Source organism: Anomaloglossus baeobatrachus, chromosome 2 (genome assembly GCF_048569485.1).
Source record: "Anomaloglossus baeobatrachus isolate aAnoBae1 chromosome 2, aAnoBae1.hap1, whole genome shotgun sequence".
NCBI classification, from domain to species: domain Eukaryota; kingdom Metazoa; phylum Chordata; class Amphibia; order Anura; family Aromobatidae; genus Anomaloglossus; species Anomaloglossus baeobatrachus.
This window is the reverse complement of record NC_134354.1, coordinates 433579795-433604581: the sequence shown is the minus strand read 5'-3', so window position 1 is coordinate 433604581 and position 24787 is coordinate 433579795. Positions and strand designations below refer to the sequence as shown.

Below are 24787 nucleotides of genomic sequence, written 5' to 3'. Positions count from 1 at the left end.
TTTGCAGAGAAACAGCCCCAAAACATGATGCCACCCCCATGCTTCACAGTAGGTGTGGTATTATGATTCAGTGACCGAGGAGGATTAGAAAAAGGACAAAAACTCGGAAACCCAAAAAATAACCATAGTGGCTGGAACCTTAACGGACTGCAGACCTAATATTGACACACAACTAGACGTAGCCGTGGGACGTGCCTATGTTGACCTGGTCGCTTCGACACATCCGGAGAACTAAATATTCTTACAGAGATAAATATTAGAAAAGCTTATCTGCCTCGGAGTAGTCCCTAAAAATATAGGTAGCCCCCCACATGTAAAGACAACGGTGATATAAGAAAACACAATACGTAGCTAGAGAACAGATTCAGCAAAGGAAAGCATAGGAAAGAGCACTGACTACAGCCATAAAAACCCTAGTAAATACCAACATGCCTGATATCTAAAAATAATGAGCCTACACAGTTTCTCCCCCACTATATCAGTACTTTGGTGTTACTGGGATACAAGAAAAACACTGATATAGAGGAGGGACTTAATTTTGTACCAAGCATGACAAAACACAATACTGTCAGAGTTCCGGGATTTCCAGTTTTCTTCTGAAGGATCTTGCCCTTTGTTAACATGGAGTTTTCTGTTCTGTTGCCCTACTTCCTGTTCATCTGTTTAAAAGTCCGCCCCTAAGCCTAGTCTAGTTGCCTGAGTATACTGCTTCCTGTGTACTCCTGCCCTGCTGCTCTCATCTCCTGATTGCTGTTTGGATCCTGTTGAACCACCCGACATCGGCTCTGGACTTCACCTGTCTTATCAAGCTGTGCTCGGACTCTGTCTGCCGTCTCTGGTCGGCACTTCTGCCCGGTCCCTTCCGTTTCATATCCACCCTAGGACTCACATCATGTACGGACATTTTTTGGACTATACCTGTTGCCCTTTCGTGTCCCGTCTGCTGCGCATTTAGGCCTTCTGGGGTGATTGCCAGACAGCCCCTGTATAGGGGTTCGCTTCTGGTGGTCTCCCTGGGGGAGTCCGGTGCGCGGTCCCGGGAATTCCCCCTTTGCTCCGAACCCGGCAGGTATTTACTGTGTTTATGTTCTACTGTGTATATTCTGCTCTGTGTACATATTGTGGTTACATATTATAAGACGTCTTTGCACCAAGAACCCGTCTCTGGTTGTCATTGCCCTAACGCAATCGAAATCCTCAGTTCATACAATAGTATTACAAATACATAGCAGAACATGGAGCAAGCTACACAGACATTCCCAGCAAGGAATGATCCAACTCCACCAAGAACTTCACACAGGCAAAATAACAAGAAAGTGGAAACCATAAGCAGAGGTACAAATACCAACTTATCTGAAAGGAGTTCTAGTAGACACAGAGAAAAGGGCTGGTTTCAGAATGTCCTTAGCATACCGGAGATACATTGAGCACCGGCAAGGAACAAGAGAACACTACTCAGTTATATAGGCCCAGTCAGAACACCCTGATTGCTAATCCTCCCCAGCTGTCCGGTTTCTATTCTGCAAGCCAACTTCACTACCAACAGTGACCACAAGAGGTAGCCCCAAACTGGAATCTAATTCAAATGTATTCACAACAGTATGGTGTTCTTTGGATGCAACTCAGCATTATTTCTCCTTCAAACACGAGTTGTGTTTCTACCAAATAGTTCTACTTTAGTTTCATCAGACCATATGACGTTCTCTCAATACTTTTGTGGATAATCCGAATTCTCTCCAGAAAATTTCAGACTGGCCCAAACATGTACTGACTTTAAGCAGGGGAACACGTCTGGCACTGCAGGATCTGAGTCCCTGGCGGTTTAGTGTGTTACTGATGGTAGCCTTTGTTAAGGTGGTCCCACCTCTATGCAGGTCATTCACTAGGTCCCCCGGTGTGGTTCTTGGATTTTTTTCTCACTGTTTTTGTGATCATTTTGACCCCACGGGGTGAGATCTTGCGTGGAGCCCCAGATCGAGGGAGATTATCAGTGGTCTTGTATGTCTTCCATTTTCTTATTATTGCTCCCACAGTTGATTTAATCACACCAAGCTGCTTGCCTATTACAATTTCAGTCTTCCCAGACTGGTGCAGGGCTACAGTTTGGTTTCTGGTTTCCTTTGACAGCTCTTTGGTCTTCACCATAGTGGAGTTTGGAGTGTCACTGTTTGAGGTTGTGGACAGGTGTCTTTTATACTGTGATAACAAAGTCAAACAGGTGCCATTACTACAGATAATGAGTGGAGGACAGAGGATCCTCTTAAAGAAAAAGTTACAGGTCTGTGAGACCCAGAAATCTTACATGTTTTTAGATGACTAAATACTTATTTTTCACCATAATTAGCAAAAATCAATCTTGCCAAATCAGAAAAAGTGATTTTCTCGATTTGTTTTCTCATTTTTTTTCTCATAGTTGTGATCTACCTATGATGTCAATTACAGGCTTCTGTTATCTTTTTAAGTTGGAGATCTTGCACAATTAGTGGCTGATTAAATACTTTTTTCTCCAGTGTGATATGCTTGGATATTTAGGTCATGTTCTCATGTAGCATAAATGCTACAGATTAACACTAGAACTACTGAGGTAGTCATTTTGACTACTTTGCACTACGTATTTCTATATAGGTGTCACGAGTCCAGTAGTTCTAGTGTTAAAGGCCCTGTCACACACAGAGATAAATCTGTGGCAGATCTGTGGCAGATCTGTGGCAGATCTGTGGCAGATCTGTGGTTGCAGTGAAATTGTTGACAATCGATGCCAGGGTTGTGGCTGTGGCAAATGGAACAATATGTCCATGATTTCACTGCAACCACAGATCTCCCAAAGATTTATCTTTGTGTGTGACAGGGCCTTTAGGCTGCATTTTTTTTTTTTGCACAGAAATTTCGCTGCGTTTAACAGTTCAAACAAATTGGATATGATTTCATGATATATCCTGAGTAGAAATGAGCAACGCCGAGATTTGGTGTTTACAACGAACAGAGACTTTACAAAAAAGAACAAAGTTCGGGTGCTTTATGTATGCAAACCACTCGCGTGAGCTTCGCTATGCGTGGGTAGACTCGGTCATCAGTCCAGTGTTAGCCGCTTGTAGTTTTTCAATGGCTTGCACTGGGGGTAACAACAGCGTGATCAAATGTAGTGTGCACAAAACAAAAAAAAAAAAAAAGGAAAAACCTCGCCCACCATCCCCCAGAAGTGATCTGTTTATGGCTGGCTGCATTTGGACGAAGACCTGAATTGCCCAATTAATTTGGGGTTCAGGTCATGTTCGAGTCCCAAACCGATCTTTATCTAAAGTCTGGCTGAACTTGCTGAAACGAATTTCCACGTGTTCGCTCACCTGTAATCTTGACCACATAGCTCTAAAAAATACTGTTGAACTGTGCTGTTTTGGTGCTTTTTTAAATCTCTATAGAATTCTATGGGAAGGTAACATTGCATCAACCCTGGCTACTCAAAAGCAGGGATACCAGAAGGATTAAGAGATTTGTGGGCCTCGTGTCCAGCCACCAGGCCCACTGACCTGCATGATGGACCGGAGTCCTGCGAATTTGTCAGCTTATCTCTAGTCTTATGTATCAATACAGAGGGACAGTCCTGGATTTGTGTCTTCTCCCTGTGTTCCTAGTCGGTCTGCTGAATGTCCTTCACAGCCACCACCCCTCTGACACCACCTCTTGTAGAAAGAAATGGTAAAAGGGTGTGGCCTGGGGGTAGAGTCAAAACTTGTCATGGCACCCTATGTTATGCTTCATTGAAGATATAGCTAAACAGAACTGTGCACAAATTATTTATAAGATATATTTTAACATATATGATTGTTGTGAGCCAAACAATCTTGGTTCTGAATAATTTTTATTTAATTTATTTAACTTTTTTATAGGTTAGCGGAGAAGCGCAGGAGTTATTCTCAGTTCGACATGGTCCGGTACGGTCTGCAAGAATATTGCCATCTCCTCAGATTTGTAAGTGAAAAATTGTATTATTTATTTTATCTACCTTTACATTTTGTTATTGTTTATAATTTAGCTTATAGTTTTATTTTAATATTGAGTTTAAACTATACAGTTTAGAAAGTAATTTTAGTATATATAGTGAAGAAGCTCACACAGTCTTTTTTTAGCAGGTTGTGCGTTTAACCCCTTAACGACCGCGGGCCGTAAAATTACGTCCTTGCGGTCATAATGTTATGATATGTGTGCCTGCTAGGCACGAGTAGAATCGTTATCTGCTCGTGCCGTTGAACCCCTTATATGGCGCTGTCAATATGTGACGGCACCATTATAAGCGCGATCGCGGTAAACATTTACTTACCGCCCGATACCGGAAGTTACGTGACGCGATCACGTGACTTCCGATAGTTGTCATGGTAGCACAGGGTCATGTGATGACTCCTGTACTACACCTGACTTGCTTTCAATTTCGCTGTGCCAGCGGCACAGCAAAAGAGAAAGAGAGCGTATCTGCTGTTTACAGCCTTGTAGCTGTGATCAGCAGATACTGCAGAGCGATCGGAATGCTGATCGCAATAGCCCCCCTAGGGGGACTAGTAAAATAAAAAAAAAAAGTTAAAAAAAGTTTTCAAAAATTAAAAAAAAACCAAAAAAACCTAAAAGTTCAAATCACCCCCCATTCGCCCCATTGAAAATTAAATGGTTAAAAAAATAAATAAATATACACACATTTGGTATCGCCGCGTTCAGAAACGCCCGATCTATCAAAATATAAAATCAATTAATCTGATCAGTATACGGCGTAGCGGCAAAAAAATTCCAAACGCCAAAACGATGTTTTTTTGTCGCTACAACCTTTGCGCAAAATGCAATAAGAGGCGATCAAAACGTAGCATCTGCGCAAAAATGGTACCGTTAAAAACGTCAGCTCGAGACGCAAAAAATAAGTCGTCATTGAGCCATAGATCTTGAAAAATGAGAACGCTACGGGTCACGGAATATGGCGTAAAACGTGCGCTACTTTTTTCGGACAAACTTCCAATTTTTTTTAACCCCTTATATAAAAGTAAACCTATACATGTTTTGTGTCTACGAACTCGCACTGACCTTAGGCATCACACCCACACATCAGTTTTACCATATAGTGAACACAGTGAATAAAATATCTCAAAAACCATAGTGCTATCGCACTTTTTTTTGCAATTTTTCTGCATTTGGAATTTATTTATCCTGCTGCAGAAAAGATGATTTCACCCGATGAATGAGCATTTTGCTCATACAGCTGGTGATCAGCAGCCTATTTATACTGAAAAATGATCATACCAGAAGTTTTCTTAAGAATGCTCGCTTTTGATCATTTTGCAGTGTAAATGCCTCTTAACTTACAATTTAGAGCTAAGTTTCATAAAGCAAGATTATTATTATTATTATTATTATTATTATTATTATTTCTTTTATAGCGCCATTTATTCCATGGCGCTTTACAAGTGAAAGAGGGTATACGTACAACAATCATTAACAATACAAAACAGACTGGTATAGGAGGAGAGAGGACCCTGCCCGCGAGGGCTCACAGTCTACAGGGAATGGGTGATGGTACAATAGATGAGGACAGAGTTGGTTGCGCAGTGGTCTACTGAACTGAGGGCTATTGTAGGTTGTAGGCTTGTTGAAAGAGGCGGGTCTTGAGGTTCCTCTTGAAGCTTTCCACGGTAGGAGAGAGTCTGATGTGCTGAGGTAGAGCGTTCCAGTTATTGGATAACTTATTGTTTTATGGCTAAACAACAATTTGTATTGTTATCAAAGTTGTTGCCGTTGTTTCTTTACAGTATTTAGTGCTCATTGATGGCTATGGAGCTGACAAAAATTAGTATTTATACCTCACTCATGAATTATTACCTATATTGTAATCCAGAGCTGTGTTCACTACTCTGCTTGATTCAGAGCTAAAACCTATGAGCAGGCCTAGCTGGTGTTGTAGCTGCAAACATTTTTTAAAGAATTTTTCCATGGGGGAAAACAACTGATGCACATATACATTCATTTTTATAAATTTCTCTTAATTGTCTGACTGCCTACCTCATAAAGTTGGCATCAATTATATATGTGAAGGTGGTTTCACTTTACTGACTGACCATGTGTCCAATGGTGTGATGTGATAGGAACATTTTTTCAGTTTACTCTTATTTTCATATTTTTAAAGGAGTGTTATGTTGGAGGGGGTCATAGCTATTCAGCCCCTGATATTTTCTGGAAAGGCTCTCAATATGTATATGTCAGGCTTCCACCAGGGGGCGCAGAAGCAGAATGGAGATAGAACTCCAAAGAGCAGTTAGACCAAAGCCCACAAGAGGGCACTCGCACCAGGAAAAAGGGTAGTCTGCAAGCTTAAGTCTTAACCAGGAAGTCATGTCTGAACAAGAGAGTGAGCAAGCCGTAAGCAAGTGGAAGCACGAGGGTCAGGAGCCAAGAGGTCACATCAGAAGCAAAAAAGGGGAAGCAGAGCTGTGGTCAGGAAACATTATCGAGGTCAGAGGCAGTGAGAGCAAGTACGTACAAAAGAGGGGGAGGGGACCGAGACACAGAACGGGATCGGGTTCTGGGAGACAGAGCATACAAACACTACAAGGAACATGGAGGCCAGGGAGAGGGAAGCTGGGTAACAGGACAGATCAGTGTTAACTCACAAAAATCAGTTGCGCATGCTGCAGAGCAGGAACTGTTACTGGCGGCATTCCGGAGGTCTCCACACCATAATAATGCGGCGTGAGTCCCAGAATGAGGCACAACAGAACAGACCCCTCCCACCTGACTTAACCCCATCAGAGTCAAGCTACAGTCATCACAGTATAATTCCTTAATACTAGACTTATAATACATTACAAAATTTGTATTTAGGAGGGAAGAAATTGGTTAATATAATTTTTTTAGTGCAAAAACATCTAAAAAAAAGTCATAGCTTAACACAAGTCCTATCTAAAGATAGAATTCTTATGTGCTGCTTCGGATTTGGTTGTGAGCTAAACGTGGAGTCCGAATCTATGGGATTTCTTCACATAGGGAATCCACAAATTGTTTTTCTCGAGTAGTCTCTATTAGCAAAGGATGATGTGCAAAATGTTGTGTGAAACCTAAGGTTGTGGTCAAATTAGCAGTAGGTCAGGGCTGACTAAGTTCTTTTATCAAATATATGAGGCAGATAGTCAGGGCAGACAGCAGATAAAAGATTGTGGTAAGAATTCTAACAAAATGGTATACAAGAGTAGCAAGTATAGAAATGTCTCAGGCAGTGAGTACTAGGGGAACGGATCTTGAAATCTTGGCTGGACATTTGCTGTAAAAAAAAAACCCCTCTGTTTGTGGAACAACCACTTTAATGAACCAGCATAAGTCAAAGTACATTTTAATTAACAGATCTTGGAATAATAATAAGTTCCACAATTGGAAAAGTTAAAAAAAATGTTCCTGTGCTTTGATAATGTTCTAAATGTTCCCCTGCTATGTACAGTGTAATGGCTGTGTCTGACCGTGCAGATCAGCTCTACTACATAGTCAGCACACGTCACAGCTTCTGGCCAGGGGTGAGGGGCATAAGTCATTTATGATAAGGGATTCTACAGGTGACACAGCAGGATTCACATCTGCTGCTTTCTCAGGTAACACTTTCCCCTCCTGAGGTAAAGGCCCCGTCACACTAAGCAACATCGCTAGCAACATCGCTGCTAACGAACAACTTTTGTGACGTTGCTAGCGATGTTGCTGTGTGTGACATCCAGCAACAACCTGGCCCCTGCTGTGAGGTCGTTGGTTGTTGCTGAATGTCCTGGGCCATTTTTTAGTTGTTGCTGTCCCGCTGTGAAGCACAGATCGCTGTGTGTGACAGCGAGACAGCAACAACTAAATGTGCAGGCAGCAGGAGCCGGCTTCTGCGGAGGCTGGTAACCAATGTAAACATCGGGTAACCAAGAAGCCCTGTCCTTGGTTACCCGATATTTACCTTTGTTACCAGCCTCCGCCGCTCTCACTGTCAGTGACGGCTCCTGCTCTGTGCACATGTAGCTGCAGGACACATCGGGTTAATTAACCCGATGTGTGCTGTAGCTAGGAAAGCAGGGAGCCAGCGCTAAGCATTGTGCGCTGCTCCCTGCTCTGTGCACATTTAGCTGCAGCACACATCGGGTAATTAACCCGATGTGTGCTGTACTAGGAGAGCAGGGAGCCAGCGCTAAGCGGTGTGCGCTGCTCCCTGCTCTGTGCACATGTAGCTGCAGGACACATCGGGTTAATTAACCCGATGTGTGCTGTAGCTAGGAAAGCAGGGAGCCAGCGCTAAGCAGTGTGCGCTGCTCCCTGCTCTGTGCACATTTAGCTGCAGCACACATCGGGTAATTAACCCGATGTGTGCTGTACTAGGAGAGCAGGGAGCCAGCGCTCAGTGTGCGCTGCTCCCTGCTCTCTGCACGTGTAGCTGCGTGAGCTGGTAACCAAGGTAAATATCGGGTTGGTTACCCGATATTTACCTTAGTTACCAAGCGCAGCATCTTCCACGCGGCGCTGGGGGCTGGTCACTGGTTGCTGGTGAGCTCACCAGCAACTCGTGTAGCGACGCTCCAGCGATCCCTGCCAGGTCAGGTTGCTGGTGGGATCGCTGGAGCGTTGCAGTGTGACATCTCACCAGCAACCTCCTAGCAACTTTCCAGCGATCCCTATCGTTGTTGGGATCGCTGGTAAGTTGCTTAGTGTGACTGGACCTTAACACAGGGGTGATTGTAATTGCCATGTCAGCAGTCTTATAATCTCATTAAGCTCATTATAAATCAAGTCGGTGACTTTGGAGCTTGACACAGTAGTCTAGCTTCAGGACCTCCGCAGACACCTAATGTAAGTGTATAGGCATGTACTTTTTTTTACGTATGATATTTTCCATTGTTACTCATTTGGGGTTTATTCACCATACTAATAAAATTACAAACAGCGCATTCACATAGCAGAGTCTTCTCAATTATACAGGTGTATATTCCGATATCCATTATTCAGTCATGAGTTGATGGGAGGCAATATACAGCGGGTGATTTAAGTATTGAACATGTCACCAATTTTCTAAATAAATATATTTTATAAATTATACATTTCATAGCTCTCACCTTTCAAATATCCATCCTGATTCTTCATACACATGCATGCTCGAGTTAGCTGAGGATGCTTGTGTTCAGAAGAGGGAAGGGTAAGCTACTCATAGTCATCTCTAACAACAGCTTTTTTTACTGCATTATGATTCAGTATGGTCAATTATTTTTCAATTATTTTTTTCCCTTCAGGTGAAATAAGCTTTGGCCAAACTCAAACTTATATTAGTTTTTGGACAGTCCCACTGACTTGACAGTTTAGCTGATCTTATTCTAATGTATATTGCCAATTTTAAGGGGTTGTCCAGCTGAGGAAAAAAAAATAAGATGTATTTAGTGCAATATGTTCACCATACTCATATACTGTTATTATCAAATGTCCTCTTTGTCATGGCTTATTCATAGAGGAGGGGGATCCCTTAACAATTGAAATGCCTCAGACAGACTTTTCATGCACAGATTTAGTCATCTGCTGACACAGGAATCTCTCTCTTGTGTTGAATCAGAGGCGGTAGTGCGACTACCAGGAACTAGGACCTGTGCTGGCAGTGCGACATCGATTAATATTTGAATATGACTGTATATAACTAAGTTGTATAAATTTCTCATTTTATTGAAAGCAAAAGATGTTTCTTACCAGCTGTACAAGTCTATCGATGAAAACAGTTTGCCATACTATATTCAGTTGTAAGATTATTGCAAACCCGAACACTAGATTACCAGATGTATTTATAATTTCAGTATTTAAAGGTAAAATATATCTTTGTACCGTGTTAGCCAGTAGAGATAAAAAAAAAATTGTTTAAAAGAACTCAAGTCCTCAGTGGTTGATACCTTTTAATGGCTAACTGAAAAGATGGTAATAATTGCAAGCTTTCGAGACTACTCAGGTCTCTTCATCAGGCTCAATATAACACAAAATCTGAAGAGTCACATATTTATACACAACAGGATGTCCAGTTGTGCGCGTTTCTTGTTGTTGTTCCTGTTGTGTATAAATATGTGACTCTTCAGATTTTGTGTTATACCATGCCTGATGAAGAGACCTGAGTAGTCTCGAAAGCTTGCAATTATTACCATCTTTTCAGTTAGCCATTAAAAGGTATCAACCACTGAGGACTTGAGTTCTTTTAAACAATTTTTTTTTTTTAGTATTTAAAGGGGTAGTCCAGAACATTTATATTGAGGACCTATTTTTAGGATAGGTCTTTAATATCTGATCATTGGGGTTTGACACCCACCACCTCCACTGATCAGCTGTACTCAGTTATGGTGCGGAATAACACATCTTCGTCAATTGTATAGTGGCCACAGACGGGAACTGCACATCCAACCTTTATTTATATCAATGGGGGCTGATGTGCAATACCCAACTGTTGCTACTATGCAGTTTACGAAGCTGTGCAGTTGCACTCCGCAACTGATCACTCCGGCCAGCACCCGGAACAACTTATCAATGGGGTTGCTGGGTGTTGTACCCCCACTGATCAGATATTGCTGATCTATCCTAATGATAGGCCATAAATATAAAAGACCCTGACTTCCCCTTTAAGAATTGTCTCCTTCACCCTTCACCTATTGTAGAGTGCCAAAAAATATATTATTGCGCTAGCTCACACATGTGTTGGCTTATAATGGATTAATGAACAAAAGACATAATGAAGAGCTCTAATTACACTCAAGATTGCTGTAAAAAGGAGAAACATATTGGTAACTTTTATCACCATCTGCTAAGCAGCAGGATTCAACAGAAAAGAAAAAGAATACCATCTGAAGCAATTAAATTCTTGTGAAGATCGTGTCCAGAAAATGTTATTGTATAGGTTTTATACAGGGATCTAAAACATCAGTCATAAGAATAACAGTGACACATAGCTGTAGCCAGCCAAATGAATGGAACTAGCAGCCAAGGAAGAAAGACTTCTAAGAAACGGCAAGGCAGATCAGTACAAGCATGGGAGTGTTTTATGTTAAGGTGCATTGCCATCATAAAATATAAGGATGCTATAAATGTCTTGGTGATATCTTTACTATTCTTTGCATGGTTGTACAGACAAGGAATTAGCAATGTTGGCTTTGGTGTGAGAGAATTTGTAATGTTAGTTGCTTTTGAATTCTGTCCTGTCGGAACTGATATAAATACATGTTTTATTGCTATTTAGTAGTTCAGATGTCCAGTCTTTTAACTATGATTTTACTAGTAGAATTGGCGAGTCAAAGTTCCTGGCCCTGTGGAGTTACCTCTCTATGAGAGTATGTGCACACGGCGTCTTTTTCAGGCGGATTCCACCTTGATCCCTTCTGAAAAGGTTCTCAATGAACATAATGATTTGTTCTCCCTTTTCCTAATTTATTTTAGCCACTTCAGGCTTCAAATGTTTGAAGTGGCTGAAAGAAGTCACCTGACCAGTCTCCAGGTTGGTCGTGCTTGAAAACCGCCACAATTTTATATATGTCATTAAAAATAAAGACACCAGCAGCAAGGCCACTGCAAAAATTGCAAAAAAGATTAAGTATATTCTTCAATAAAAAAATACCTCCTTTGTTTTCCTGAAGTGTATTCTGCTTCAAAAACTAATCAGATACGCTGGCTTCTAAAAGTCAAAGTGTGTACTTACCCTTTGTTAAAGGGAACTTGTCAGATCCAATATGCACCCAAAACCATGAACAGTTCTGGGTACATATGTCTAATCCCTCCCTAACTGTCCCTGTATACACTAGCATCGATAAAGGGATCTTTAGAAAAAGTATTTCGAAAGATCTTATATCGTATGCTAATGAGCAAGGAGATTAGGCCCCTGGGCATTACTTCCCCTGGCTAGTCGGCTTCATTAGCATGTTAGTACGTCCCTGAGGGCGTACTAACCTGAAAAGGTCCTGAAACCTGAAAAAGTCCAACTAGCCCATCTTTAATAATACCAACTTATAGCAATATATCACCTCCACTTTGTTGGCTTCTGGGTCGAAGTGGCGGTCTGTGCCCGTTACTAATCCATGCATGGGTTAGTTAACAGTCACTCATCTCATCAGTTAATAAAACCTTTGAAAAATCTGTCATCAGATATATCTTGCCCCAGTCTTGACCTTTTAACTTTTCCTCCATGTTCAGGGTTGGTCAGGTTTCAGCCTTCCACACCTCGGCCATGTCTCTGAGGACAGAACACCTTGTATTTCTGGTCACTCCAGGAAGGTTGCAGGTCTGGAATATGACAGCTCTGGAGGATAATGCCTTCCTAGTTGCTTCTCGTTTGATTCTTTCAAATCAGTGGCAGTTAATGTATGTCTTATTTACTCAACCCTTTTTTGAGACCCTGTTGACAATTTGCAACCAAACTTTTCATAGTTCTATAGTCATGCTCCAAGATCTCAGCAATGTCAAGAGTTCTGCATCGCTCTGTAAGACTTAACAATTTTTGACTTTCAGAGTTTGTTAAATCTCTTTTGACCCATTTTGACTGAGGAAAACAAGCTGCCTAATAATTCTGCACACCTTGATAAATATATACTAGAGGCCACAGTTTGATTGGTTTCAAAATGCATTCTTCTTAATAAGAAGGTTCCTAGGTTCCTTGCTGCAAAAATCTAATTTCATATTGCAAATAAAGATGAGCAAACCATGATGTTCCAGGTTCGGAATTCAGATTCGAAAACAGGCTACAAAAAAAACAGAGTTTGGGTTCGAATTTCAAGTGAGTAAGGCTATATGCATATGCTGCATGTTTTTCTGACCACAAAGATGCAGCGTTTTTTGCCCCAAAAAATGCACAAAAAACGCATCCGCTGCAAAAACGCATCAAAAAACGCATGCGCTTTTGTGTGTTTTGAGATGCGTTTTGATGCCTTTTTTGCTGCGATTTTCTCCATTACATTCAATGGGTGAAAAACGCAAAAATAATTGACATGCTGCATCTTTGTGGTCACCACAAAAATGCAGCAAAAAAACCATGCAACGTGCGGACAGAAAAACTGAAGTCTCATAGACTTTGATGTGGAATTCAATTCATGCAGTTTTGAGACCAAAACTGCACCCAAAAAATGTGCAGAAACACGTCAATAAATGCAGCGTGTGCACATAGCCTTACAAGTGCAAACCACTAAAGGGAGCAGCACTGTGCTTGGGTATGATTGATGCTCTGCCCTGTGCGAGCCGTGTGCAGTGTTTGATCGGCTTACATTTGAGGTAAAATCAGCGTGATCAGATGCAGTGTGGACACACAAAAAAAGAATTTGAAAAACCCCGCCTACTGTCCCCCGGAAGTGTTCTGCTTATGGCTGGCTGCATGTGGGCGGAGACATGAACTGCCCAATTTCTGACTTCCATTGAGGTTCGGTTCAATTCTGGGTCACAAACCGAAACTTATCTAAGGTTCTAATGTACCTTCCGAACCAAACGTCCAAAGGTTCACTCATCTCAAATTGCAAACCTTCTGCTTAAGTGCAGGAACAGCCCTAAGTGGTTTTAGTTTTCCTATCTACTACTTTCGATATTCATTATTCTACCTGAAAGGGATGCATTTTCACTGTTGTGTTAGAAAGTCTAATTAGATAGTTCTAGATGGACTTCATAGTGTTATATGGCACCTTTTAGCTATTAAATGCTTACAGGACTACATATTTTAATGTTGTGATGGAGTTTTTGTATGCCTCAAATCCTCAGTCTCATGGCTGTAAATCGTTTTTGTCCTTCAGTGGTAGACCTTGGTTCTAATAATAAAATATTGGTGTCATTGTATGATATCGCTATTCAGATCACTCTCTTTGTTGTCAGGTTTGATTATAATTTGAAGAGGATTCAGCTGTAAAGTGCTTAATAATCTACTATCCATGTGTTATGTAGTTTTGCTTGGTTCTCCAAGACTTTTTCATTTGATAGGCTTGGAAAGTCAGGCTTAGCAGCAGTGATTATGGTTTTACGTGATGGATGACAATTAATTTAATGTAAACATGAAAAATAACAAAAAAAAAGATCTCCAGTCATTAGACAAAGCATAGATAAGCTTAGCTGACCTTGTCATATATTAATATTGGATTTGGTAGACCGCTAATAATAATAGAAACAAAGAGCAGATTTTGAGATTGTTGTAGTAATTTGCCTTAATTTTGATATTTTGCCTAGTTTCAATCATGGCTACAGCTTGTGGATGCTGAGTCCTATCAATTGAAGCATGCCCTTTATTGCTCTTATTTGTAACTGACTCTAGGCATCTGTTTATATTCTTGAAAACTTAAAGCAGTTATTTCACAAATCAAGTTCATTTGAAAAAAAAAACAACAAATAACGATTACCTGCCATTTTACTCTATTTTACATATTTCCCATTCCAAAAATATTCCTAGTCTTTCTTAAGGTGCATTGAGACGGCCGTGTAAATCAGACCAAGATCAGACTGCAATGCACAGACTAGTATATTTCTATAAAGCTGTTATGGTCGGGGCGATAGCTGTGCATCGCGGTCTGATCTCAGTCAGATTTCTATGGCCATCTGAATGCACCCTTATTTTAAGCAGGCTTCTGGAAGTGTCACATGTCTCATGTCTCTGTTTCTTTCCTGTAACTCCCAAAGCCCTTTGCAAACAGCCTTGTTCTCTATCTGATAGCTGTAAATTTAGGGAGAAGTTTATGAAAATAGTCTAGAAGTAAAATTTGAACATTTTAAGACTAGAAGTCCCAGAAATTTCGAGCTCCCCCTGAAGTCCCAAAAGAGGGTCAAATGACCAAATAAAATAAACTGAATAGAACTAACTAGAAATTAAATGGCTAAAGTCAATGGAAAACAACAACCTCCTGTGGTGCGACAGTAATGGCCTTAATTACAGAACAAAAGATGGTGATTATAGGGTGTTAGCTAAAATCCTACAGGTCATTTGACCCGTCTCTGGGTTCCAAAGGTAGAAATGTTACATTACCCCTCTCTGGGACTTCTAGTGTTAATAAACCTGCTCCATAATACCTTGTAAGTTCTATTGTACATCGCCTTTCCCCTGGTGCTACTATGGAGTCTGGAGCAATGAAATGAGATAGTACTAGTTATATTCTTCAAACTGCCTAACAGTTATATTTATTACTGATGGAACACCCATTTAGGAAAGGGAAAAAACAAAACTTTTTTTCCGGACTTGTAGTAACTGGACCATTTTCGTAATTCACCATCATGGTATGAGTAGGGGGGGGCCTGACTCCTTTGCCAAAAAGGGTATGACACTGGCACTGTGTAAAATGTGAGACTTTTATAGATACCTGAATACAGTCCTATAAAGAATGAATAAAGTGGTGGCACTAATCTGGGCATTTCTGACACTTTCTTATGGGATCATTGGGGTCCAACAATTCACCCCCCCAATTAGCTGAACGTTATCATTTATCTTTTGGATAGGTGATAGCTCTTGAAGGGAACCTATTAGGGGTGCTTCACACATAGCGAGATCGCTACCGATATCGCTGCTACGGCACAGTTTTGGTGACGCAACAGTGACCTCATTAGCGATCTCGCTGTGTGTGACACTGAGCAGCGATCTGGCCCCTGCTGCGAGATCGCTGCTCGTTACACACAGCCCTGGTTCGTTTTCTTCAAAGGCGCTCTCCCGCTTTGACACACAGATCGCTGTGTGTGACAGCGAGAGAGCGACGAAATGAAGCGAGCAGGAGCCGGCATTTGGCAGCCTGCGGTAAGCTGTAACCAGGGTAAACATCGGGTAACCAAGGTGGTTACCCGATATTTACCTTAGTTACCAGCCTCCGCAGCTCTCACGCTGCCTGTGCTGCCTGCTCCGGCTCTCTGCACATGTAGCTGCAGTACACATCGGGTTTATTAACCCGATGTGTACTGTAGCTAGGAGAGCAAGGAGCCAGCGCTAAGCAGTGTGCGCGGCTCCCTGCTTTCTGCACATGTAGCTGCAGTACTCATCGGGTTAATTAACCCGATGCGTACTGTAGCTAGGAGAGCAAGGAGCCAGCGCTAAGCAGTGTGCGCGGCTCCCTGCTCTCGCGGTTATGATCGCTGCTTCGGCTGCTGTGTTTGACAGCTAAGCAGCGATCATAACAGCGACTTACAAGGTCGCTGTTACGTCACAGAAAATGGTGACGTAACAGCGACCTCGTTGCCGCTGTCGCTTAGTGTGAACCAGCCCTTAGTCAAATATATGGTGTTTACCTACAGGTAACTCAGCATGCAGAGGAATGATTACTGCTCACTCACTGTATAGTGAGTGGTAACTGCTGCTTGCACCACCCTCATGACTCAAAGCGAGCAGGTGGATTGAGAATAGAGCTTCATTTTCTTCAACATAGCCTGCCGAACATGTTTAAAGAGGATCTTTCACCAGTCTTACCATGTTAAACTGTCCACGTCTTGGAGCAGTGGCTGCAGAGCTCAATAAAACATATTTTTAGGTCATGATTTATTATAACCCCAAGGGCACATTAGCAGAGATTCCACTCTGGGGGGCATGTATTTTTATTTTTTTTTTTATGCCACGCATGACATTGACCAATTATAAGCAGGAGACGTCATTAAGGGTAAAAAAAGAACACGTTCCCAAAAGGTCAGAAGATGGTTCTTCATCTTGTAAGATATACTGATAAACATCCCGACTCGCATCACTGATGTCTGCAGATACTGTGTATTATAGAGCAGAGTTGAGTGTGATTACAAACACCTCCAGCTTTCATATCATGGCAGTCAGTGTGTGGAGGGGGGCTGGTAGCCTGGAAAGAAGAGAGCTGCAGAGGTGTTTGTATTCATACTCAGCCCTGCTGTTTGCTAGACAGTAGCTGAAGAGATCAAGATTGTCTTTCAATAAATGTTTCAGAAGAGAATGCATATTCTTCTCACCTTCTGGGTCCTTCTTTCCCCTGCATCATAGTATCATAGTTTTTTAAGGTTGAAGAGAGACTCTAAGTCCATCTAGTTCAACCCGTAGCCTAACATGTTGATCCAGAGGAAGGCAAAAAAACCCTAATGTGGCAAACAAGTTCCAATGGGGAAAAAATTTCCTTCCTGACTCCACATTCGGCAATCAGACTAGTTCCCTGGATCAATACCCTGTCATAAAATCTAATATACATAACTGGTTATATTAAATTTTTCAAGAAAGGCGTCCAGGCTCTGCTTAAATGTTAGTAGTGAATCACTCATTACAACATCATGCGGCAGAGAGTTCCATAGTCTCACTGCTCGTACAGTAAAGAATCCTTGTCTGTGATTATGATTAAACCTTCTTTCCTCAAGACGTAGTGGATGCCCCCGTGTTCCAGTCGCAGCCCTAGGTGTAAATAGATCTTTGGAAAGGTCTCTGTACTGTCCCCTCATATATTTATACATTGTGATTAGATGCCCCCTAAGCCTTCGTTTTTCCAGACTAAATAACCCCAAGTTTAATAATCTGTCTTGGTATTGCAGCCCACCCATTCCTCTAATAATCTTGGTCGCTCTTCTCTGCACCCTCTCCAGTTCAGCTATGTCCTTCTTATATATCGGTGACCAGAATTGTACACAGTATTCTAATTGCGGTCGCACTAGTGACTTGTACACAGGTAGAACTATATTTTTTTCATGAACACTTATACCTCTTTTAATACATCCCATTATTTTATTAGCCCTGGCAGCAGCTGCCTGACACTGTCCACTAAAGTGAAGTTTACCATCCACCCATACACCCAAGTCTTTTTCTGTGTCTGTTTTACCCAGTGTTCTACAATTAAGTACATAATCATAAATGTTATTTCCTCTACCCAAGTGCATGACCTTACATTTATCTACATTAAACTTCAATTGCCACTTCTCAGCCCAATCCTCCAATTTACATAAATCTCCCTGTAATATAAAATTATCCTCCTCTGTATTGATTACCCTGCAGAGTTTAGTATCATCTGCAAATATTGAAATTCTACTCTGCATGCCCCCAACAAGGTCATTTATAAATATGTTGAAAAGAAGCGGGCCCAATACTGACCCCTGTGGTACCCCACTATGAACTGAGACCCAGTCCGAGTACGTACCATTAATAACCACCCTTTGTTTCCTATCACTGAGCCAGTTTTTAACCCAGTTACACATATTTTCCCCTATCCCCATTATTCTCATTTTAAGTACCAACCTTTTGTGTGGCACCGTATCAAAAGCTTTTGAAAAGTCCATATACACAACATCCACTGCATTTCCCTGGTCCAGGCTTGAACTTACCTCTTCATAGAAGCTGAACAAATTAGTTTGACAGGATCGATCCCTCATAAACCCATGTTGATACTCTGTCATAAGGTTATTTTTCTTGAGATACTCCAGTATAGCATCTCTCAAGAAACCCTCAAGGATTTTACCAACCGTAGAGGTTAAACTTACCGGCCTATAATTTCCCGGCTCAGTTTTTGTCCCCTTTTTGAATATTGGCACCACATTTGCTATGCGCCAGTCCTGCGGTACCGACCCTGTTATTAAGGAATCTGAGAAGATTAAAAATAATGGTCTATCTATCACAGAACTCAATTCCTGTAGTACTCTGGGGTGTATGCCATCCGGGCCCGGAGATTTGTCAACCTTAGTGATTTCGAGGCGGCGGCGTACTTCCTGCTGGGTTAAGCAGGTAATATTCAAGGGTGAATTTATGGCATCACTGGTCATGTCATCTGCCATGGCATTTTCTTGTATAAAAACCGTAGAAAAAAAGTCATTCAGCAGGTTGGCTTTACCCTCATCCCCTTCCACCATTTCACCAAGACTATTTTTAAGGGGGCCAACACTATCGCTTTTCAGTTTTTTACTGTTTATGTAGTTAAAGAATATTTTAGGATTATTTTTACTTTCTCTCGCAATGAGTCTCTCTGTCTCAAACTTAGCTAACTTAATTTGCTTTTTACATATTTTATTTAATTTTCTATAATTATATAATGCCTCATCACTACCTACCCTCTTTAATTCTTTTAAGGCTTTCTGTTTTTCTTTTATTGCTTCCCTTACAGCTCTATTTAGCCATAGGGGTTTCCTCCTATTCCTAGAATGTTTGTTCCCATAGGGTATATTTTCTGCACAAGCCCTATTCAGGATGCTCATAAAAGTCTCCCATTTGCTTTGTGTACTTTTATTACTTAGTACATCATCCCAGTTTATTGCACTAAGATCATCTCTCAACCGTTTAAAATTTGCTTTCCTGAAGTTTAGTGTCCTTGTAGCCCCTCTACTATACATCTTACTAAAGAATACATGAAAACTTATTATTTTGTGATCACTATTCCCCAAGTAACCCCCAACTTGTATATTTGATATGCGGTCTGGCCTATTGGTTAGTACAAGGTCTAGTAGTGCTCCCCCTCTTGTGGGGTCCTGTACCATTTGTGAAAGGTAATTATCTTTCATTGTTATCAAAAATCTATTTCCTTTGCTGGAACTGCAAGTTTCTGTTCCCCAATTTATATCAGGATAGTTAAAGTCGCCCATAATAATTACCTCTCCGAGACTCGCTGCTTTATCAATTTGCTTTATGAGGAGATTCTCTACCTCTTCCATAATATTCGGCGTCTTATAACACACCCCTATCAGTATTTTATTATTCATTCTCCCCCCCCTTATCTCCACCCATAGGGACTCTACATTCTCAGTACCCTCACATATGTTGTCACGCAGGATGGGTTTTAAGGATGATTTTACATATAGACACACACCTCCCCCTCGCTTATTTGTACGGTCATTCCTGAATAGGCTATAACCCTGTAAATTAACAGCCCAGTCATAGCTCTCATCCAGCCATGTCTCTGATATCCCCACAATATCATAATTTTCTTCCAACAATAATAATTCTAATTCCTCCACCTTATTTGTGAGGCTTCGGGCATTAGTGTACATGCACGTTACGTATGACTCTGTACCTATATTCCTGCTTACTGTATTGACTGTCCTAACCCTTCCCCCCGTACCACCCCCAATTTCATTACTTGTGCCCTGGTCACTATCTGCACTACATTCCCCTTCTATAAAGTGAATACCCTCGCCCCCCATTCCTAGTTTAAACACTCCTCCAACCTTCTAGCCATTTTCTGCCCCAGCAGAGCTGCACCCTCCCCATTAAGATGCAGCCCATCCCTAGCATAGAATCTGTAGCCAACTGAAAAGTCGGCCCAATTCTCCAGGAACCCAAAACCCTCTTTCCTACACCAATTCTTGAGCCACCTGTTAACCTCCCTGATCTCTCTTTGCCTCTCTGGTGTGGCTCGTGGCACAGGTAGTATTTCCGAAAATACCACCTTTGAGGTCCATGCTTTAAGCTTACAACCTAATTCCCTGAAATCATCTTTAAGGACCTTCCACCTACCTCTAACTTTGTCATTTGTGCCAATGTGTACAATGACCGCTGGGTCCTCCCCAGCCCCTCCCAGTAATCTGTCAACCCGATCAGCGATGTGCCGAACTCGAGCGCCAGGAAGACAACACACTGTTCGGCGATCCCTGTCTTTGTGACAGATTGCCCTATCTGTCCCCCTAATAATTGAGTCCCCCACTACCAGTACCTGTCTTGCCTGCCCTGCACTCCTATTCCCCCCCTTACTGGAGCAGACACTCCTCTGGCGTTCAGAGGTCATGCCTTGCTGCAGCAATGCTACCCCTGTAATGACATCCCCCTCATCTGCCAAGTTTGCAAACCTATTGGGGTGTGTCAGTTCAGGACTAGCCTTCCTAGCACTTTTCCCTTTACCCCCCTTTCTAACTGTCACCCAGCTACCTACCTCACCGTCCTGCCACTCCCTACTACGATCCTCCCCCACATCTGACCCAGCAAGCTGCTGCTCAGTGAGCAGCACACTCCTTTCCATATTGCTAATGCATCTCAGAGTTGCCAGCTGCTCATTTAGATCCAGTATCTGGGCTTCCAAATGTGCAACTTGCGCACATCTCGAACAACAGTATGCACCCTCGAACGGCTTTTCAAGGACTGCATACATGAGACAAGATGTACACTGGATCGCATTAGCAATAGTGGAGCACATTTTCTAATGGGGATAGCACTAAACAAATGTTAAGTAATTAAACAACTAAATACAAACAATTCTACTCACACTTACTTTTGCTCACAGTTTGCTCACTCACGCTCACAATGAAGAAGACAGGCTAAAATTCACGCGCCGCTAGGCGCGCGGCTTTCAGAAGTCTTCCTTCCGGCTGTAACGGCCAAAACCCGGTTCTCCTTGAGCTCGCGGTGACTCTTCACTTATCCCAGAAGGCACTGGGAATTTGCAAATTATCTTCGCAAGACTCCTTCCCTGGCTTTCAGAAGTCTTCCTTCCGGCTGTAACGGCCAAAACCCGGTTCTCCTTGAGCTCGCGGTGACTCTTCACTTATCCCAGAAGGCACTGGGAATATGCAAATTATCTTCGCAAGACTCCTTCCCTGGCTTTCAGAAGTCTTCCTTCCGGCTGTAACGGCCAAAACCCGGTTCTCCTTGAGCTCGCGGTGACTCTTCACTTATCCCAGAAGGCACTGGGAATATGCAAATTATCTTCGCAAGACTCCTTCCCTGGCTTTCAGAAGTCTTCCTTCCGGCTGTAACGGCCAAAACCCGGTTCTCCTTGAGCTCGCGGTGACTCTTCACTTATCCCAGAAGGCACTGGGAATTTGCTAATTATCTTCGCAAGACTCCTTCCCTGGCTTTCAGAAGTCTTCCTTCCGGCTGTAACGGCCAAAACCCGGTTCTCCTTGAGCTCGCGGTGACTCTTCACTTATCCCAGAAGGCACTGGGAATATGCAAATTATCTTCGCAAGACTCCTTCCCTGGCTTTCAGAAGTCTTCCTTCCGGCTGTAACGGCCAAAACCCGGTTCTCCTTGAGCTCGCGGTGACTCTTCACTTATCCCAGAAGGCACTGGGAATATGCAAATTATCTTCGCAAGACTCCTTCCCTGGCTTTCAGAAGTCTTCCTTCCGGCTGTAACGGCCAAAACCCGGTTCTCCTTGAGCTCGCGGTGACTCTTCACTTATCCCAGAAGGCACTGGGAATATGCAAATTATCTTCGCAAGACTCCTTCCCTGGCTTTCAGAAGTCTTCCTTCCGGCTGTAACGGCCAAAACCCGGTTCTCCTTGAGCTCGCGGTGACTCTTCACTTATCCCAGAAGGCACCGGGAATATGCAAATTATCTTCGCAAGACTCCTTCCCTGGCTTTCAGAAGTCTTCCTTCCGGCTGTAACGGCCAAAACCCGGTTCTCCTTGAGCTCGCGGTGACTCTTCACTTATCCCAGAAGGCACTGGGAATTTGCAAATTATCTTCGCAAGACTCCTTCCCTGGCTTTCAGAAGTCTTCCTTCCGGCTGTAACGGCCAAAACCCGGTTCTCCTTGAGCTCGCGGTGACTCTTCACTTATCCCAGAAGGCACTGGGAATATGCAAATTATCTTCGCAAGACTCCTTCCCTGGCTTTCAGAAGTCTTCCTTCCGGCTGTAACGGCCAAAACCCGGTTCTCCTTGAGCTCGCGGTGACTCTTCACTTATCCCAGAAGGCACTGGGAATATGCAAATTATCTTCGCAAGACTCCTTCCCTGGCTTTCAGAAGTCTTCCTTCCGGCTGTAACGGCCAAAACCCGGTTCTCCTTGAGCTCGCGGTGACTCTTCACTTATCCCAGAAGGCACTGGGAATTTGCAAATTATCTTCGCAAGACTCCTTCCCTGGCTTCCCTGCTTCCCTGGCATAGCGCCTCCTGCTTATGATTGGTCAATTTCATGAGTTAAAAAAGTATACTCCTACCAGATAAAAATCTCTTAATGTCTCATTGGGCTTATCATAAATTATAACCTAAACTTTACAGGCTAATATAGAGTGGAGAAATTAAAAAATAAAACAGACTATTGCATGATGTGGCCAGTTTTACATGCTAAAACTGATGAAAAGTCTTCTTATCTGTATTTACCTGCAGATAACCACTATATCTATAGGTCAATACTATTTTTTTTATTTTTTTACTGTTAAGGTCCCTTTAATGTTGAAAATAACTCTTAAGCGGGCTTTACACGCTGCGACATCGTCAGCGATGTCGCGAGCAACAGAACCCGCCCCCGTCGGTTGAACGTCACGGGCAAATCGCTGCCCGTGGCGCACAACATCGCTAACACCCGTCATACATACTTACCTTCCAAGCGACGTCGCTGTGGCCGGCGAACCGCCTCCTTTCTAAGGGGGCGTTTCGTGCGGCGTCACAGCTGCGTCACTAAGCGGCAGCCCAATAGAAGTGGAGGGGCGGAGATGAGCGGCCGTAATATCCCGCCCACCTCCTTCCTTCCTCATTGCCGGCGGCTGCAGGTACGATGTTGTTCCTCATTGCTGCGGTGTCACACATAACGATGTGTGCTGTCGCAGGAACGACGAACAACCTACGTCCTGCAACAACAACGTTATTTGGGATTAGAACGACGTGTCAACGATTAGGTGAGTAATTTTGATTGTTAACGGTCGTTCCTGCGTTTCACACGCAACGACGTCGCTAACAAGGCCAGATGTGCGTCACGAATTCCATGACCCCAATGTCATCTCGTTAGCGATGTCGTTGCGTGTAAAGCCCGCTTTAGGCTATGTGCGAACAGTGGGTTTTTTGTGACATTTTGCGCGTTTTTTGGGTGGGTTTTTATGGGCTCAAAACTGCATGACTTTGCTTCCCCAGCAAAGTCTCTTGAGTTTTCATTTTTGTTGTCCCCACACAACTTTTTTTTTAAGCTGCGTTTTTGAGCTTAAAAAAAAAAAATGGACATGTCAATTCTTTCCTGCGTTTTTCCCCCATGCAATGCATTGGAAAAATGCAGAAAAATGCAGAGATCAAAAACGCAGCCAAAAACGCACCGTGTTTTTTCTGCGGGTGCGTTTTTATGCATTTTTGTGCGTTTTTAGCGGCCAAAACCGCACAAAAACGCAGCGTCAAAAAAACGCAGCGTGCGCACATAGCCTTAGGCTCGTGCGCACGTAGCGCATTTACGCTGCGTTTAACACTGCAGCGTAAATGCATGCGTCCTGCGTTCTCTGCACAATCTATGAAGATTGTGCATAATCCGTGCGCACGATGCTTTTTTGAGCGCAGCGATTTGACTGTCAAAAATTTGTCAAAATCACTGCGTTTAAAAATGCAGCATGTCACTTCTTTCGTGCGCTTTGGATGCAGCTCCCACTCTGTCTATGGGAGAGGCAGCATCCCGAGAGCATGAAATCGGCATCTATGCTGCAGACACACTGCATCCATTACACAGCACATGTGCTGCCAAATCGCTGCAGAAATTTCAGCATGTACGTGCGCACATAGCCTTAATGGGCTTTGTTTTTAGAGAAATGTAATTTCCATTTTTTCACCTCTGTATAGTCTATGCACTTTTTAATGCCATAATATTTTGAACGTTAATACAAGGATTCTTGTGAAGCTGCATTCCAAATGTTTGGTAGAAATAGTGAATCTATAAAGGAAACCAATATAAGCCCTCGCTCACATGAGCATATGAATCAAACAAGTGCAATGCAAGTAAATCATTGCACTCGGACCATTGTTAGTCAATGAGGCCGTGCAGAGCTGCGGACAACATCCGTACTACTCTCCTGGATGGAAATTGGACTGATTTTTAATACTGTCATGTGACTACAGCCTTACCGTTATAAACGTGGGAGATTAATAGTTGCATGGATAAGAATTGTGCAATTAGTGTTGTTATGGAGTGGTCAAATGGGTTGATAATGATCCAATTTTGTAACCC

At 42.6% G+C, this 24787-nt stretch overlaps 1 protein-coding gene across 4 annotated transcripts in view; it reads left to right on the top strand.

Annotated features, from left to right (window-relative positions):
* Positions 1 to 24787, top strand: part of BCAS3 (BCAS3 microtubule associated cell migration factor) — a 1792248-nt gene that overhangs the window by 155562 nt on the left and 1611899 nt on the right. For all 4 annotated transcript variants that reach the window (XM_075336241.1, XM_075336239.1, XM_075336242.1 and 1 more), the window contains exon 7: positions 3888 to 3969. In XM_075336241.1, the coding sequence (XP_075192356.1) occupies positions 3888 to 3969 (82 nt within the window). The remainder of the gene's footprint in view (positions 1 to 3887; positions 3970 to 24787) is intronic.